This window comes from Saccoglossus kowalevskii, chromosome 10 (genome assembly GCF_978046115.1).
Source record: "Saccoglossus kowalevskii chromosome 10, keSacKowa6.1, whole genome shotgun sequence".
Lineage (NCBI taxonomy): Eukaryota > Metazoa > Hemichordata > Enteropneusta > Harrimaniidae > Saccoglossus > Saccoglossus kowalevskii.
This window is the reverse complement of record NC_140650.1, coordinates 36,607,159-36,625,537: the sequence shown is the minus strand read 5'-3', so window position 1 is coordinate 36,625,537 and position 18,379 is coordinate 36,607,159. Positions and strand designations below refer to the sequence as shown.

The 18,379-nt window shown below is 36.2% G+C and overlaps 1 protein-coding gene across 1 annotated transcript; it reads left to right on the top strand.

The window, feature by feature from the left end:
• The first annotated feature begins 335 nt into the window (after positions 1-335).
• On the top strand, positions 336-1,683 carry Vent2 (vent 2 transcription factor). The gene is made up of 3 exons (NM_001168019.1): positions 336-582; positions 731-909; positions 1,143-1,683. Exons 1-3 carry the CDS (start codon positions 429-431, stop codon positions 1,536-1,538), a joined length of 729 nt encoding a protein of 242 aa, NP_001161491.1. The 5' UTR covers positions 336-428; the 3' UTR covers positions 1,539-1,683.
• Positions 1,684-18,379: the final 16,696 nt, after the last annotated feature.

The following is an 18,379-nucleotide window of genomic DNA, read 5'->3' as shown; positions in this document are numbered from 1 at the left end:
TGTTATGTAAATTCAAAACAAGTATGACGATAGTCAGAATCAAATCTATTTTACATCGAACACCACTTTTAATATGTGAACTTTTTATATTATGAGTTTTCTAATGTTGAATTTCAATTATGTTATTAGTCGTGTTCAGACATAGTGCCTATCGCCAGACCAGTCTTGTATATGTCACAATAAGACACGTTGTCAACTAACGAGGTTGCTAGAAATCCTGTGCACGTCCAACAAGAGTTGACACGTGATAACACCAAGCTGTTGACATATCTCTAAGTGTTAACGTCTGTTATAAAAGCATTGGAAAAGACGCCTTCAATTGTAAACGTAACGCAGTCAAAGCTGTTCACACCTGTAGACTATAAATTTCGGCTTGGGCATATCTACCATCGATACATTATCGCTGCGTATTCGAGATTCACTATATCATGGTTCAACATACAGCAACACCAACCGCCATGCATATTGGGGTTGGCGGTAGCAGACCAGATACGAATGACTACGAGATTGCCATGATATTGGCGAGGAACATGGCACAACAAACTTCAAATGACCCATCTCCTATAGCTACATCTACGCCCGGTAAGCACGCAATTATTGTTAGCGTCGAAATTTGTTGCTTGTTTCACAGTTCGGTTGCATGGATTGCGTATGACGGTTGTTTAAGAGCATTGAAATATTGGTTGAAGATAAGCATTTATAAGGTTTCCGTTTTTTTGCTCCAATATAGAATCACCTGATAGCGGTTGCGATGGTAACAACGAACACGGACCAAAACGCAAGAGAGCTCGCACTGCCTTCAGTAACGAACAGGTTTATAAATTAGAGAAGAGATTCCGAGCACAGAAATATTTATCCGCCACTGAAAGGGAGGATGTTTCTCGTTCTATTGGACTATCTGACACACAGGTAAGACTGTTAGCCAATGTGTAAATGCATGAATTCACTTCAGACAAGTCGGGGTCTCTATAATTGGTCGTCTTTGGGATTATCTTGCAGACAATAGCATCTCTAAATTCAAGGCTACTGTACACGTAATTTCAGGCTACGTATCATATTTTTGTCACTTCTGACTGTGGTGGCGCTATTACCTGTCGCAAATGTATTTTTTTAATACTAATTGAATTGTATCACATTGACAGGTAAAAACATGGTTTCAAAACCGCCGCATGAAGTGGAAGCGTGAACGAAAAGACGACGTCCCCGATATGTCGATGTCACACGCTGGAATGTACGCGCACACCACTCACAATTATATGCAATCCTATCCGATCAATGGAGCATATCCGTCACATCCTTGCATGTCGAGCACCGCCTCATCCATCGGGTCCGTTCCCCAGCAACCACAACCGATGACCACCATGTCGCTTGCCAGTACTCCGATGATGCCATCGTCGTATTCAGTACCGTCTCCGTCGACAGCGACATGTCCCACTACCTACTACCCGACATATCATAGAATGACGACGACGACCTCTCATTCTGCCATCGGGCATTACAACTACAACATGCCATCTGCGCACCGCGCCATGTACTAAGCTGAAAAATAACCCAACACATAATACTAGTAGTGCAATACTTTTGTTGTGAGATACATTGAGTTATTATTATTTATTTACATTTTTGTTTTGTTACAATTAATAACGTCGTATATTGAAATACAAGTTATATTTTTTGAACAAACGTGCGTATTGGTATACATGTATGAGAATTATTCTTCCCATATTTTAAAGCCGCCACTCTCCGTCCTGCCCCGAACTTCGGTTCTATGTAAGACAACTATTTCAAAAATTCTATTTCTTGTCTTTACTTGCTGGGCCAATACACTGCGTATATATAAGTCTATATGAACTGAACCAAGGATTTAATCAATATGAAACACTCAACACACGTGCGTATTAGAGAATGTTATTGTTTCAAAGTTGTTGTTAGCTTCGCTAAGGCCGGCATATTGCCATACCGTAAAGAGAATTTATGAAACTCCAAACGTTCAAGACCCTGTAAAAATCAACGCCGAAAATGTTTCCTTGCACACATCGATTTTTCATCAAAATACACCAACTCGAATTCATACACGTATTCAAGAAATGTGTATATGTTTTCAAAGACAGGAAAGACAGTTTATATTTCAAATCCAATTCATTACACAATTAAAACAATTGTTGTTTCTGTACAGAATCTGCACTAATTCAAAACTGCCAAATAGAATGACAGGTAGTACTTTCTGGTCTGGTCGGTAAATCTTAGCAGCATATATAAGAGTACTACCCCTTTCATGGTGAAGAGCGTTTATTGCTGAAATTCGAAAAAGGTGACATTTCTCTAATTAAGAATTGGCGATTCATTAGCTTACTACGTAGCGACTACAACATTTTCGCAAAAAACACTTTCATGAAGGATACAGTAACTCCATGGAAATACCGTCAATCAAGACCAAACAGTAGTATCGCGGGAAGACAGATCTCGGATCTCGAATTTAACGAGACTTTATCAACTTTATAAATCAACAGAACATACCATTACAATCTGATTAAAATCCGATGTAGGTATGAGGCTCCAATTTTTTATTTTTTTTTAATATTTTTTTTTTATATATATATATAACCCTTTATATTATATTTATTTGTATTTTAGTTTGAATACTAGTATGTCGATTTTTTTGGTTTTTCTTGCCGTTAATCAGTTCTTAGAAAATTGTGTCCCACTCTCCTCTAACTACATCTGACTCAATGCCTATACAAATCTCGTACAAATCTCGCACAGGGACCAACCAATCAGATCACGGGTTACAAACGCGCCTGAGCATGACTCAAAACATGGCGGCGTACTGCTGCTACTTTTGCGTGAGCTGGACCTCATACAACTTATTAACAACGCAGTTCTTTCGATGATGGATCGTTGTCTAAAATAACAAGTAAGTAGCATTCATTAACTCTTTTGGCCTTGATTGTATTTTATTTCTGTTTGGTGGCAGATGAATTACATGTAATGTTGTTTTTTGCCTCTGTATCGGCGTCGGTGATCCGGTATCAACTCTACAAGTCGTTTTATCCCAATCAAAATCTTTACTTGAAAATTCATTTTAGTCGATCGTTTCTAAACTAACAATTCACGAAAAATGGATGTTTTTTCTACTGCTCCTGATTGACAGATTGTTCACCGTCAATACGCATGTTTACGATCGGGGGGGGGGGGCAACGCTCGCTATCAATTCACCATGTTCCATGTTTGTTTGTTTTTCAGGAAGAACGTGACACCCCAGAAACAATTACCCCCCAGGGCAGATGAATGTGTTCATTGTGGTTTGTGGATTCAGTTTTAGAAACCAACAACTAGTATTCGCGTGTCGATAGTATATATTTATATAATTTACATAATATTTATGTTAATCACCTATATTGTATTTATTGATGTGCATTGCTAACAGCACAGCTATCTCAGCTGAGAGGCTGCAAGCTCAATGTACTTTTTTCGCTAACTGTTGTAATGCAAATTTCATACAACTTACGTTATGAGATTAATGCAGCACATGGATTAATTTAACATGTTAATTAGTATTTTCTTAGACATGATGCTGTACTATAATTTTTTTCCCATACCATTTTTTTTTTTTTAAATTATTGTCTATGTCTGATCAGAATTGATTCCATCTATTTTTTAGTCAGTGTTTTTGATGCAAAATGTCTTAGTTTATATCTTTGGTCACACAAAGAAAAATCCACCAGGTATCTTTAGTATCCATCAATTTGTTATTTAACTAAGATTCTCAACAGGCATTTTGGAATAGTTGTGCTATTTTGATAAACAGTACCATCACAATTAACTCATAGTAGGTAGCCACATATCCCTGTTGAATTCTAAAACTGTGATGAATAGATGCCAAATACTTTTGTTATTTTTATTTTCAGTTAATTAGTGATTGACAAACATATTTTCTTTGAGATAAATATTTATTGATACTTAAATAAACCTTGTTCTGTCAATTGATTTTTTTAAGCAGATGAACATGTTATGCTTAAAAAAACAGCTGGAAAATAAATTAATGGCTTAAGGATGTAAATATATGCTATTTTTCATGAAATAAACCAAGATGTCACTTATTTAGGTGATGTGGTTTATTGTTCATGTCACTGATGTCTTCCATTTGATGCAAAATCTTCAAATAAGTTAACCCTCCTAATATACTGTGACATTTATTATATAATTTACATGATAAAATAAGACTGCTGAGATGGTTCATCATCTCTACCAACTCAATCTGACCCCTGTATTATAATTTTCAATATCGAAAGAGGGATCTAAATGGAGTACATTTCTGATAAAATTGTCCATACCAAAGGCTGTGTGGCAGAATATTAATCTCAAACTTTAGTTGGACACTTCAGCTATTTCTTTTGGATGCAAATCTTGTACAATACTGTCAGTTACCCTATAGTACAGGTACATTCGCATATAAAAAAACTGACTGGGAATACTCCTCTTTGAAATAACGATATTTTAGAGCTAATGAAAAATAAATAATTGTCTGTGGGAAAGTATCTTTTTCTTCTCTTAGTTTGTCAACCATCCAATAAAATATGGATACACTGTCCCTAGGAGTCTGGAATAATAGGCTGTCTTTCAACTGGGACTGTAGAGATTTTGAGGCAGTTGTGGTCAGTGCAAGGACTGTAACATCAGGCAAAACAGCGTAGTTTCCTAACATGCTAGAAAAATTCTTTGAATGCACTTTGTTGTGTCTTGGCATGCTTTTTTTGGCTGTCATCTGGTTTTTCACCCCTACAAAAAAAACCCACAAATTATCATTTGCATGTAAACATGTACAAGTTAGGACTCCAAATCTAATCATTTCCTGATTTTTAAGAAAAAAATTCTCTAGTAAAGCATATACACTGACATTTTGGTAGAATGAGCACTTTTATAATGAATTGCCCAATTAACATAAAGAACCAACACAGCTCTGTACATATGCAGTAGTGGAGGAATATGTTCACATATATGCTACATTAAACATATTCGTATTTTATAAGAAAATATGAAATGAGTGGCTAAGCCACTTTTAAACCGCATTCCATCGACCATTCAACATGAACTTCTACAATTTATAACACACATAATGCAAACTATGATTTGAATGTTGAGTGGAAATCTTACCTGAACTTTCATTAATGAAACCACAGGAGAAACTATAACAGAACCAGGTTCCTCAATTATACATGTTAGATTAGTGATTTAACCAAATCCAGTTGGCACGATGGCTTGGACATTGTTTTTTGATAACAGGTGTGTTAATGCCTCCTTCTTGCACACCTTAAAGAAAGGGGAAATGTGCACATTCAATATATCGCAATAACGAAATTGACTCGGCAAATACATTATTCACGTTACTGGTTCATGCATATAGGTCAGTCACGGCGTCACGTGAAGACAAAACTATAACTGCTACTCACAGGCGCTCGGACCGTTTAACGGTTAAGACGGGAGTAGGGGATGTCGTTGAAAGGATAAATACAAATACGAAAATTACTGACATGAAAGCCATAGGTTTATCAGAGACTCGCAAAAACATTGCCTGGCCATAATATATTAACTCATAATGCAATAGTTAGATCGTTCTGACTGTATCAGTATAAAGTCGAAACAGCATGCACGTAACTGATGGTTTATATTGCGTCGAATGCGACTCGTTAACATGATCGGTAACTGCCGCCTCACCTGCGGTAATACAAGGTCATCAAAGTTAAAATCCAAATTATCTCAAATGAATTAAATACATCAATCGTGATTGCTCACAAATAATAATTAAGTTTTTGCAAAAGTGACTAAAACTCACCTCAAATTCGGAATCCTCGATTGATTTCACATCGGTTCTAACATTACTTGCAGCCATCTTGAAATAGCCTGGAACGATGAGTCTGGCGCATGTGCAAAGTCAGACAGCTATTTTTGTAAGCCGCACTATGATTGGTCGACAAAACTCGTCGAAAACTGATCTCGTTGTACGAGATTTGTATAGGCATTGAGTCAGATGTAGTTAGAGGCGAGTGGGACACAATTTTCTAAGAACTGATTAACGGCAAGAAAAACCAAAAAATCTACATATTCAAACTAAAATAGAAATAAATATAATATAAAGGGTTATATATATATATAAAAAAATATTTAAAAAAAAAAAAAATTGGAGCCTCATACCTACATCGGATTTTAATCAGATTGATACCATTATAGAAATTTATTGATTTGAACCAAGAAAAAGCTTTAGTAGGGTCCATATTTGTCTTTGGTTTTAATTTACTCCTGTATACTGATCCGCATCAACGACCCACTCACTTCTACAAATTCACGAACAGTAGTAGAAACGTCGGCCTTCATGTACCGAACGCTTCGGACAAAAATAACTGTAACAGCCTACTTCGGACGATGTCGAAATCGTCGCCACGGAAAACACAAGTTGGTCCAGGCACAGGCTGGTGTAATCGCAATTACAACCCCGAGTATTAAGTGGAATATTACCGATTTTCTAGGAACATACTTGGAAACACTACTCATTTATAGACACAAAACTGGACTGAATTAGTACAGAAAATAGAATACAAGTTAGATCGAACATAAATGCTTTCACATAGGATAACATTTGTAATTACTTCTGAATTTTGTATGGCAAGGACGACATTGGACACTGTCTTATTCTCTTTACCTCTCGCTAAAAATGAGTGGCCGTGTTCTAATCCATATTACAACACATACATATGCTCTATAGTTACGCTTACCACAACGCTATCTGTATATGGTGAATTAAACACTCATACCTGGCACTAACGGATTGTTTTTCAGTAAAGCAGGTGGTTTAAATTATACAAAAAATCTACTCGCCTCAAATCATGTAAATCTCAGGCCAACTAACTTGCCAACGTTTTATTATGACACCCCTGCCAGTCTCTCTCAAAAATACGAAGTGATACTTTCTCAATAGTTACTTCGAAGTTACAAGAGCCACTATTTCGGATCCAGTTAATATTCCATCTAATCAGGCAAAACCCGTTTACATTAATCCATTTCGTTAAAGCTTAACTGAACTGTAGGCGAGCTCCAGTGGCGGATCCAGAGGGGGAGGGGGTCATGCCCCCCCCCAAACGCATGACGATTCATATCATCTGGATTACGCATAGCTTCTCTGCGATTTTCGCTCCGTATATCTTAAGCGAAGCTTCCCCCCCCCCCAAATACATTTTGCTGGATCCGCCACTGGCGACCTCCCTGACATTGACCGCAAAATCGTGGCTTTCATCGGACGCCCTCTGCGATATAGTTTCAATCTATCTAAACACCAAATTGTATTGGAAATTACTAGTATCCATGGTGCAATACCACACGAATGGAAGAAAACAGTAAACCGTTCTTTTTGAGAAAAAAACAAAACTAAAATAGTTTCAACTTCGAGCTCAACTTACCTTTATACCAGATTAATAAAGGCACCATTTACAAATATCTTATTACTATTCACCACAATAATTGCTTGCCTGATTGTAGAGAGGTTATTCCCATGACTGCTTGATATTTAACTAAACCTTCTTGCTTGCTACAACCCACTAATACGAAAACCTGAGAACAACCTCCAATGACGCCCCCACAGGCGTGAATAAGTTAATGCACGCGTTTTTTTTCTTTTTACACACACGAAATTTTCATTCGACCTCACACACGCCATTTTTAAAAACACACATACGAGGCGCGGAATGTAAATTTATTATTTTGTGTATACTAGAATAAAACTGACTAATAATTCTAAATTACGTACGTATTGGAGGCCGTGGCGTGTGTGTTTTAAAATGATGTATGCATTTTAAAAACGGTGTGACTGTGCATTTTAACGGTATGTGCTTTAAATGTATTGTATTAAAAATGATGTATGTATTTTAAATAGCGTGTGTTTAAAAAAGACGTGTGTGTATTAAAAATGATGTATGTATTAAAATGACGTGTGTGTTTAAAAACGATGTGTGTGTTTTAAAAATGAAGTGTGTTTAAAAACGACGTGTGTGTTTAAAAATGACGTATTCGTTTTAAAAAGACGCGTGTGTATTAAAAATGATGTGTTTTTTAAAAACGACGTGTGTGTATTAAAAATGATGTGTGTATTAAAATGACGTGTGTGTTTAAAACTTACATGTGCATTTAAAAATAATGTGTATGTTTTAAAAATGACGTTTGTTTAAAAACGACGTGTGTGTTTAAAAATGACGTGTTAGTTTTAAAAAGACGCGTGTGTATTAAAAATGATGTGTTTTTTTAAAAACGACGTTTGTGTATTAAAAATGATGTGTGTATTAAAATGACGTGTGTGTTTAAAAATTACATGTGCATTTAAAAATAATGTGTGTTTAAAAAATGATGTGTATGTTTTAAAAATGACGTGTGTTTAAAAACGACGTGTGTGTTTAAAAACGACGTGTGTGTACGAGGCGCGGAATGTAAATTTATTATTTTTTGTATACTAGAAGAAAACGTACTAATAATTCAAAATTACGTACGTATTGGAGGCCGTGGCGTGTGTGTTTTAAAATGATGTGTGCATTTAAAAAAAACGGCGTGACTGTGCGTTTTAATGGTATGTGCTTTAAAAAAATCATGTGTGTATATTAAATGGCGTGGGTGTTTTAAAAAACGTGTGTTTTAAAAATGACATGTGTGTTTTTAAAAATGGCGTGTGTTAAAAATTACGTGTGTGTTTAAAAATGACGTGTGTGTTTAAAAACGACGTATGTGTTTTTAAAAATGGCGTGTGTTTAAAAACGACGTGTGTGTTTTTAAAAATGGCGTGTGTTTAAAAACGACGTGCGTGTTAAAAAATGACGTGTGTGTTTTTAAAAATGGCGTGTGTTAAAAATGTCATGTGTGTTTAAAAATGACGTGTGTGTTTAAAAACGACGTGTGTGTTTTTAAAAATGACGTGTGTGTTTTTAAAAATAGCGTGTGTTTAAAAATGACGTGTGTGTTTAAAAATGACGTGTGTGTTTTTAAAAATGACGTGTGTGTTAAAAACGACGTGTGTATTAAAAAATTACGTGTGTGTTTTTAAAAATGGCGTGTGTGAGGTCGAATAAAAATTTCGTGTGTGTAAAAAGAAAAAAAACGCGTGCATTAACTTATTTACGCCTGTGGGGGCGCTGTTTTGAATGATTTTTTTTTCGTGTGTGTGCAAAAAAACGCGTGCGTTAACCTTTTTACGCCTGTGGGGGCGCTATTTGAAAGATTTATTTCACGTGTGTGTTAAAAAAATCGCGTGCATTAACCTATTCACGCCTGTGGAGGCGTCGTCTCAAGTGGTAGCCATTTTCGTTTGTGGATTTCTATAGCGTCTGTTAAGCCGTCAATAAGATACGTAAAAAGGAACTTGTCCAGCACGAACGTTTTATTCATTTTGCCCTATAAATTTACCGACACTGTGTATAACTCAGAGACCTGGTGATTTATTTGTGTGGTTGGTTGCTGAAGACAATGTGTGGACGTCTGGTACAATGGGGCAGAAGAAAGTACTCATACTGGTCTCACAGGCGTTCGGAACGTTTCTTGGATAATAAAAAATGACCTAAAGTAGGCTCGGCATATTTAGTCAGTCGCCGGTACATTTGCCTACCACTCATATAAACAAAATCGATCGATTGTTTCTACCGATATCATGCTTGAGTTGTGTGAAGTTTCGAAATACAATTTTGAAAATCGTGTTATTTTCGGACAATTTCGGTGTCATGGTGTAAACGCTTTCCTACATTGTGTTATCATATGAGTAGTAGGCGAATGTACCGGCGACTGATTAACTATGCCGACCCTACTTTAGGTCATCCAAGAAACGTTCCGAGCGCCTGTGAGACCAGTATGAGTACTTTGTTCTGCCCCATTGTACCAGACGTCCAAGCATTGTCTTCAGCAACCAACCACACGAATAAATCACCAGGTCTGTGAGGTATACAGTGTCGGTAAATTTATAGGGCAAAATGAATAAAACGTTCGTGCTGGACAAGTTCCTTTTTATTTCCTTATTGACGTTATAGAAATTTTCTTTTCTTTATTGACGTTATAGAAATTTTATTTTCTTTATTGACGTTATAAAAATTCACAAACGAAATGGCTACCACTTGAGAGGACGCCTCCACAGGCGTGAATAGGTTAATGCACGCGATTTTTTTAACACACAAACGAAATAAATCTTTCAAATAGCGCCCCCACAGGCGCAAAAGAGTTAACGCACGCGTTTTTTTTGCACACACACACGAAAAAAAAATCTATTCAAAACAGCGCCCCCACAGGCGTAAATAAGTTAATGCACGCGTTTTTTTTCTTTTTACACACACGAAATTTTCATTCGACCTCACACACGCCATTTTTAAAAACACACACGTCATCTTTTAACACACACGTCGTTTTTAACACACACGTCATTTTTAAAAACACACACGTCATTTTTAAACACACACGTCATTTTTAAACACGCCATTTTTAAAAACACACACGTCATTTTTTAACACACGCCAATGTAAAAAACACACACGTCGTTTTTAAACACACGCATCGTTTTTACACACACGTTATGTTTTTAAACACACATTATTTTTAAAACACACATTATTTTTAAAATACACATGTTCTTTTAAACACACACGTTTTTTTAAATACACATAATTGTAAAACACACACGTCATTTTAAGACACACATCATTTTTAATTCACGCGTCATTTTGAAAACACACGTTTTTTAAAACACCTACGCCATTTAATATACACACATGATTTTTTAAAGCACATACCATTAAAACGCACAGTCACGTCGTTTTTTTAAAATGCACACAATTTTGAATTATTAGTACGTTTTCTTCTAGTATACAAAAAATAATAAATTTACATTCCGCGCCTCGTATGTGTGTTTTAAATGATGTGTATATTAAAATGGCGTGTGTGTTTTTAAAACTGACGTGTGTGAGGTCAAATAGAAATTTCGTGTGTAAAAAAAAAGCGTGCATTAACATTTTTACGCCTGTAGGAGGCGCTATTTGAATGATTTTTTTTCCTGTGTGTGAACAAAACGCGTGCATTAACCTTTTTACGCCTGTGGAGGGCGCTATCTTTGAATGATTTCATCGATTTTTTTCGTGTGTGTGTAAACAAAATCGTGTGCATTAACCTATTCACGCCTGTGGAGGCGTCGTCTAAAGTGGTAGCCATTTTCGTTTGTGTATTTCTATATAACATCAATGAGGTACGTAATAAGGAACTTGTCCAGCACGAACGTTTTATTCATTTTACCCTATAAATTTACCGACACTGTGTATACCTCAGAGACCTGGTGATTTATTCGTGTGGTTATTTGCTGAAGACAATGCGTGGACGTCTGGTACACTGGGGCAGAACAAAGTACTCATACTGGTCTCACAGGCGCTCGGAACGTTTCTTGTTCTGCCCCATTATACCAGACGTCCACGCATTGTCTTCAGCAACCAACCACACGAATAAATCACCAGGTCTCTGAGGTATACACAGTGTCGGTAAATTTATAGGGCAGAATGAATAAAACGTTCGTGCTGGACAAGTTCCTTTTTACGTATCTTATTGACGTTATAGAAATCCACAAACGAAAATGGCTACCACTTGAGACGACGCCTTCAAAGGCGTGAATAGGTTAATGCACGCGATTTTTTTAACACACACATGAAATAAATCTCTCAAATAGCGCTCCCACAGGCGTAAAAAGGTAAAAAGGTTAACGCACGCGTTTTTTTTTTTGCACTCACGAACATTTTTTTCAAAACAGCGCCCCCACAGGCGTAAATAAGCTAATCCACGCGTTTTTTTCTTTTTACACACACGAAATTTTCATTCGACCTCACACACGCCATTTTTAAAAACACACACGTCATTTTTTAACACACACGCCATTTTTAAAAACACACACGTCATTTTTAAACACACACGTCATGTTTAAACACACGCCATTTTTAAAAACACACACGTCATTTTTTAACACACGCCATTTTTAAAAACACACACGTCGTTTTTAAACACACACGTCATTTTTAAACACACACATCATTTTTAAACACATGCCATTTTTAAAAACACACGCGTAATTTTTTAACACGCACGTCATTTTTAAACACACGCCATTTTTAAAAACACACACGTCGTTTTTAAACACACGCCATTTTAAAAAACACACACGTCGTTTTTAAACACACGCGTCGTTTTTACACACAAGTTCTGTTTTTAAACACACATTATTTTTAAAATACACATGTTCTTTTAAACACACACGTTTTTTTAAATACACATAATTGTAAAACACACACGTCATTTTAAGACACACATCATTTTTAATTCACACGTCATTTTTAAAACACACGTTTTTTAAAACACCCACGCCATTTAATATACACACGTGATTTTTTAAAGCACATACCATTAAAAGGCACAGTCACGCAGTTTTTTTAAAAATACACACATCATTTTTAAACACACACGTCATTTTTAAAAACACACACGTCATTTTTTAACACGCACGACGTTTTTAAACACACGCCATTTTTAAAAACACACACGTCGTTTTTAAACACACACGTCATTTTTAAACACACGCCATTTTTAAAAACACACACGTCATTTTTTAACACGCACGTCGTTTTTAAACACACGCCATTTTTAAAAACACACACGTCGTTTTTAAACACACGCATCGTTTTTACACACACGTTATGTTTAAAATACACATGTCCTTTTAAACACACACGTTTTTTTTAAATACACATAATTGTAAACACACACGTCATTTTAAGACACACATCATTTTTAATTCACACGTCATTTTAAGACACACATCATTTTTAATTCACACGTCATTTTTAAAACACACGTTTTTTAAAACACCCACGCCATTTAATATACACATACGAGGCGCGGAATGTAAATTTATTATTTTGTGTATACTAGAAGAAAACGTGCTAATAATTCAAAATTACGTACGTATTGGAGGCCGTGGCGTGTGTGCTTTAAAATGATGTGTGCATTTAAAAAAAAAAAAACTGCGTGACTGTGTTTTAATGGTATGTGCTTTAAAAAATCATGTGTGTATATTAAATGGCGTGGGAGTTTTAAAAAACGTGTGTTTTAAAAATGACGTGTGAATTAAAAATGATGTGTGTCTTAAAATGACATGTGTGTTTTACAATTATGTGTATTTAAAAAAACGTGTGTGTTTAAAAGGACATGTGTATTTTAAAAATAATGTGTGTTTAAAAACGACGTGTGTGTTTTTAAAAATGGCGTGTGTTTAAAAACGACGTGCCTTTTAAAAAAATGACGTGTGTGTTTTTAAAAATGGCGTGTGTTTAAAAATGACGTGTGTTTAAAAATGACGTGTGTGTTTTTAAAAATGACATGTGTGTTAAAACGACGTGTGTGTTAAAAATGACGTGTGTGTTTTTAAAAATGGCGTGTGTGAGCTCGCATGAAAATTTCGTGTGTGTAAAAAGAAAAAAAACGCGTGCAATAACTTAGTTACGCATGTGGGGCGCTGTTTTGAATAGATTTTGTTTTCGTGTGTGCGTGCAAAAAAACGCGTGCGTTAACCTTTTTACGCCTGTGGGGGCGCTCTTTGAGAGATTTATTTCATTTGTGTGTTAAGAAAATCGCGTGCATTAACCTATTCACGCCTGTGGAGGCGTCGTCTCAAGTGGTAGCCATTTTCGTTTGTGAATTTCTATAACGTCAATAAGGAAAATAAAATTTCTATAACGTCAATAAGGAAATAAAAAGGAACATGTCCAGCACGAACGTTTTATTCATTTTGCCCTATAAATTTACCGACACTGTGTATACCTTAGCTGCAGTTCTGTAGCTCACTTGGTTTCGCTGTCGGTTATTTCGTTCGTCGTGGTGTGTATACCTCAGAGACCTGGTGATTTATTCGTGTGGTTGGTTGCTGAAGACAATGCGTGGGCGTCTGGTACAATGGGGCAGAACAAAGTACTCATACTGGTCTCACAGGCGCTCGGAACGTTTCTTGGATAATAAAAAATGACCTAAAGTAGGGTCGGCATAGTTAATCAGTCGCCGGTACATTCGCATACCACTCATATGATAACACAAGGTAGGAAAGCGTTTACATCATGACACCAAAATTGTCCGAAAATAACACGATTTTCAAAATTGTATTTCGATCCACTTCACACAACTCAAGCATGATATCGGTAGAAACAATCGATCGACTGTACAAATGTTTTCGCCGATAAAAAAATAACTAAGGCAAAAACTCACGGTTTTTCAGCATTTTTGTAATAAAGACATTATTCTCTATCAATAATCCGCCCAAAACTACTTGACTGCTTCATAAGCCGTCGCCTGAGAAACGTGGTTGACCCTGACAACATAAAGTGAAACAGTCTGTATACCGGTGAAGAATTACTCGAAAACTGCGAACTCGGCAGCTGACTGTGCACGTCACGTCTTGCCTTCTGCTCTGAGCATACCGTGAAGGAAAACATTTTGTGATTGACAGTTTTAGATTCAAATTAAACCAACGTAAATCATTAGATGTGAGAGCTAAGGCTAGCATGCATGAATGAAATTTCTTAAATATTTTAATTCAACATTTTTGAAAAACAAAAAACGCTATTTCTTGCAAATAAAATAGCAATTAACAATAGTCATTGCACAATTCGCGAATCGCTGATTCGTTGATTCTTGAATCTTGATTCGTTGATTCTTGATTCTTTATTTAGCCTTACCCAGAAATCAATCAAAGACTCCTACCATGGGTGAGGGGAGGCAAGGGGGTTAGCTGGTACGGTTTTATGGGAAATAAAAAGGTTTTTACAGTTTACAGTGTTAAAAAATGGAACATTGAATGGTACGAAGAACTCTCCAACTCAAATTCTGCGCCGTGTGTAGAAACGCATGCGCATATTACCCTCGTAATGCTCTTCATTCGGTTACAGGGCCTTTTACGTCTTGACATTCAATTTTGTAGTGAATGTGGCATCTAGTCGTTTTACAGTTTCTAAAATGTAATTTCTCTGGATTATTTTTTACGATTTTTTTTATTAGGATGTAAATTCTTGTGCGTACCGAGAAAAATGACACATTTTTACATTGTACGAAAAAAAATATGTCATTGATTGCGTTGTACGTCTAGTCGGTGATTACAGAATTACGGAATTTATTTGTTTTATTTACGTTGTACAAACAAAAAAATATTGCAATTACGTTGAACGAAAATAACCCTTGCCCCCCTCATGGGTGAGTGTGCCACAGACTCATGACCGGTAGACCCAAGTTCAAATCCTACCTTAGGCTAAACATCAAAAGGATCGACCCCTACCCTGGATGAGTGTGCCACAGACTCATTGGTAAGGCCTAATCCACTGGCCGAGATTCATTCACTAACAAATGCGACTTTGAGGGAACCTTGGTTAAAGTCCGCATGTGTTTGTGTTCGACCAAGCCTTGTTGACGCCAGGATAGCGCATTAAAATAGCCACACAGCCCTGTCATGTAGTCCCAAACATGAATATGACTTTTGTGGCAAATATTCACTATGTGTCAGTCCTAGCATTTGCACATACAAAAAACAAGTCAAGACAGACAACAGTGACATTCAATGTCATGAACTGTCGCCTGGCACAAAAAACTCGAAGGAGTACTAAGTTCATCACGTGAGGGCGAACTAACCTCACCATGTTCTACTTCATCAGCTAAACCTAGCTTCTAACCAGAATCAGGATCATTGGGATTCCTGGCTCTACTGATATTACCAATAATAAGATCACACACTGGGGGTCATCATATAAAGTGGCTCGACCTCACCAACATACAAGGGTGTATCTATATATAGTCTAGCTAATGGGGCTCTCCGACATGTATCAACTATCATCACACAAGTACGACTCTCCCCAGTCAATTGACTAATCTCCACCAAACAACTACTACCGAATTACACCCACTATAACCAAGAACCTCTACCTCAGTACTGCCAATAAAGCCTTGGATAACAGGCATACCTCTCGCTATACTATAGCTGGTGCAACATTGACAACACTAATAATTGGCAGCTCATGGCCACATTTCAACTTAACTCTGTCTCGTTCCTGTAAACACGGATGCCTCTGCATCTGTGACTTCATGCACCACACATGTAGCACTGACTTCCGGTGAATAGTTATTTCTATTCCGATTACATGTCAACATAGTAGCTGACTTAACCTGAGGCATGTAAATTGTATAACATTAGGACAACTAACAGCCTGACCGAAATTGGTGTTGATTGGCGGCTGAGTTTGAAAGACAATTTTTGGTTTCAAATACCTCAGTGTAAAAGTATTCTATGCTCTTCGTGTAATTAGGTGTTTGTATGCTATGGATTTCCCCCCATGTCAGGAATCCAAAGTTTAATTGATTTCCAACGCCCTCCCTGTTAGGCTTATAAGCTTTTAAATGCATACATGATTTACATAGAAAGGGGAATACTTTGTGACTTGTTATAGGTGGAGAAATAAAGAAATACTTAATACATATATTACATGCACGAATTGTTACATTCTTCGCAAGGAGAGCAGCCTGATTGGACAACAAAGAATTTACCTGGGGTGAGATTTGTCTCCAAATACTATGGTACCGAAGACTTGATTTCGAGAATCAGAATGAATTTGAGGTTAATAAACTTTGGTGAATTTGGTTAGACGGGTCAACAAACTCGGTTTTGCATTTCTGTCAGTTTGCATAACATTCCGGTCGCACCTGATGTGGTAGTTTCTCGCAATTCTTCTGGTTTCGACCAATTAGAAATGAGCAGTGTAAACAAAGGGGTGTCATCTTGATTTACATATGTTCCCCAATAAATTGAACAAGAAATCGTGCCTTGGTTGGCATGTTGGACGATCCACCAAAAGTACGGTATTACACAGACAACGTCACTATTGAACTCCGGATTGAGAATTTACTCTCTGGTCGTTCTAGTGTCAGCTATGGTACTGTGCAGCGTTCTCGTGATGTGAACCACCCCTGGAAACCAAGCCGTCTGAATTGTCGCCACGTTTGTTGCTTCAGTTCGACAACGTCACGTCTGTTAGGAGTTCAAAGGGTCCTTGCGTTTAAAGGGTCCCATGTCCCAATGAACAGACGCTTAGGTGGTACTGCATAGGTACTGTCTGATAGCATATTTAATTCATGTTACTGCCTGCTCACCACAAATGCAGGCGTTTTACACATAAACTTCACTTTCTGAGGTTGTCTAAAAGGAAGATAAATGAAATTTGAAGACATTTGAAAAGAAATATGAATACTTATACAAAATCAGTTAATGTTAACTATGTAAATTAGACAATTTCCATATTCATTCTTTAGTAAATTGGGATTATCTCATGAAAACTCAACGGATTTGAACCAAATTTGATACGGGTGCTGATTGATGTTATTTGCAGGCATTATTACTATTGGGTAATTTACATATGCAAATTAGCATATTTGCATTTTTTCACTAAGTTTGGATTCATTCATCAACACTGAACAGATTTGAACTAAATTTGGTAGGGATATACATTGGCATCATTTCTATAGCCCCTACATTTAGAGATAATTTGCATATGTAAATTGCCTCATTTGCACATTACTAAATATGGATTAACTCGACAGATTTGGACGAAATATGATAGGCACATACATTGATGCAGTCTGCATCCATACTACTAGTGGTAATTATCTGAATATGCAAATTAGAATACTGATGATTGTTTAATTTCATGAAAAATGGTGAATTATAAATGTTTCACCCATTTTCTAGAGATAAACTATGCATGAAAAACATATCTGAATATTTTATTTTAAGTATATCAATGAGCTAACTAGAACAATCTTGAGTTTTGACATATTTGGTACAACTGTAATTTTTTGAGCTTCAGTACAAGATTTTTATTTCTGGTCTCAATACCCTTTCTAATATTTGTTAAACGTTCGATATTACGAGGTTTTAGAACGCCAAAAAACGTTGAAAAATAAGAATTTCAATGTAAACTTATTTATGACTAATATTAGTAGACATTTATTGAAATCTTCTAATACATAACATTTAGATATTCCTAGTATACTTTTGAACGTAAATAGGATACTTTTGAACTTCCATTTATTTCTAATTAATATTAGTAGACATTTATTGAAATCTTCTAATACATAACATTACGATATTACTAGTATACTTTTGAACGTAAATAGGATACTTTTGAACTTCCATTTATTTCTAATTAATATTAGTAGACATTTATTGAAATCTTCTAATACATAACATTACGATATTACTAGTATACTTTTGAACGTAAATAGGATACTTTTGAACTTCCAT

What these genes read in the sequence shown, in the direction of transcription:
- Vent2 (NM_001168019.1), top strand. Translation starts at nt 429, where the DNA reads ATGGTTCAACATACAGCAACACCAACCGCCATGCATATTGGGGTTGGC. An exon ending in TATAGCTACATCTACGCCCG is followed by an intron (nt 583 to 730) that starts GTAAGCACGCAA and finishes GCTCCAATATAG; the next exon opens with AATCACCTGATAGCGGTTGC. An exon ending in TTGGACTATCTGACACACAG is followed by an intron (nt 910 to 1,142) that starts GTAAGACTGTTA and finishes TCACATTGACAG; the next exon opens with GTAAAAACATGGTTTCAAAA.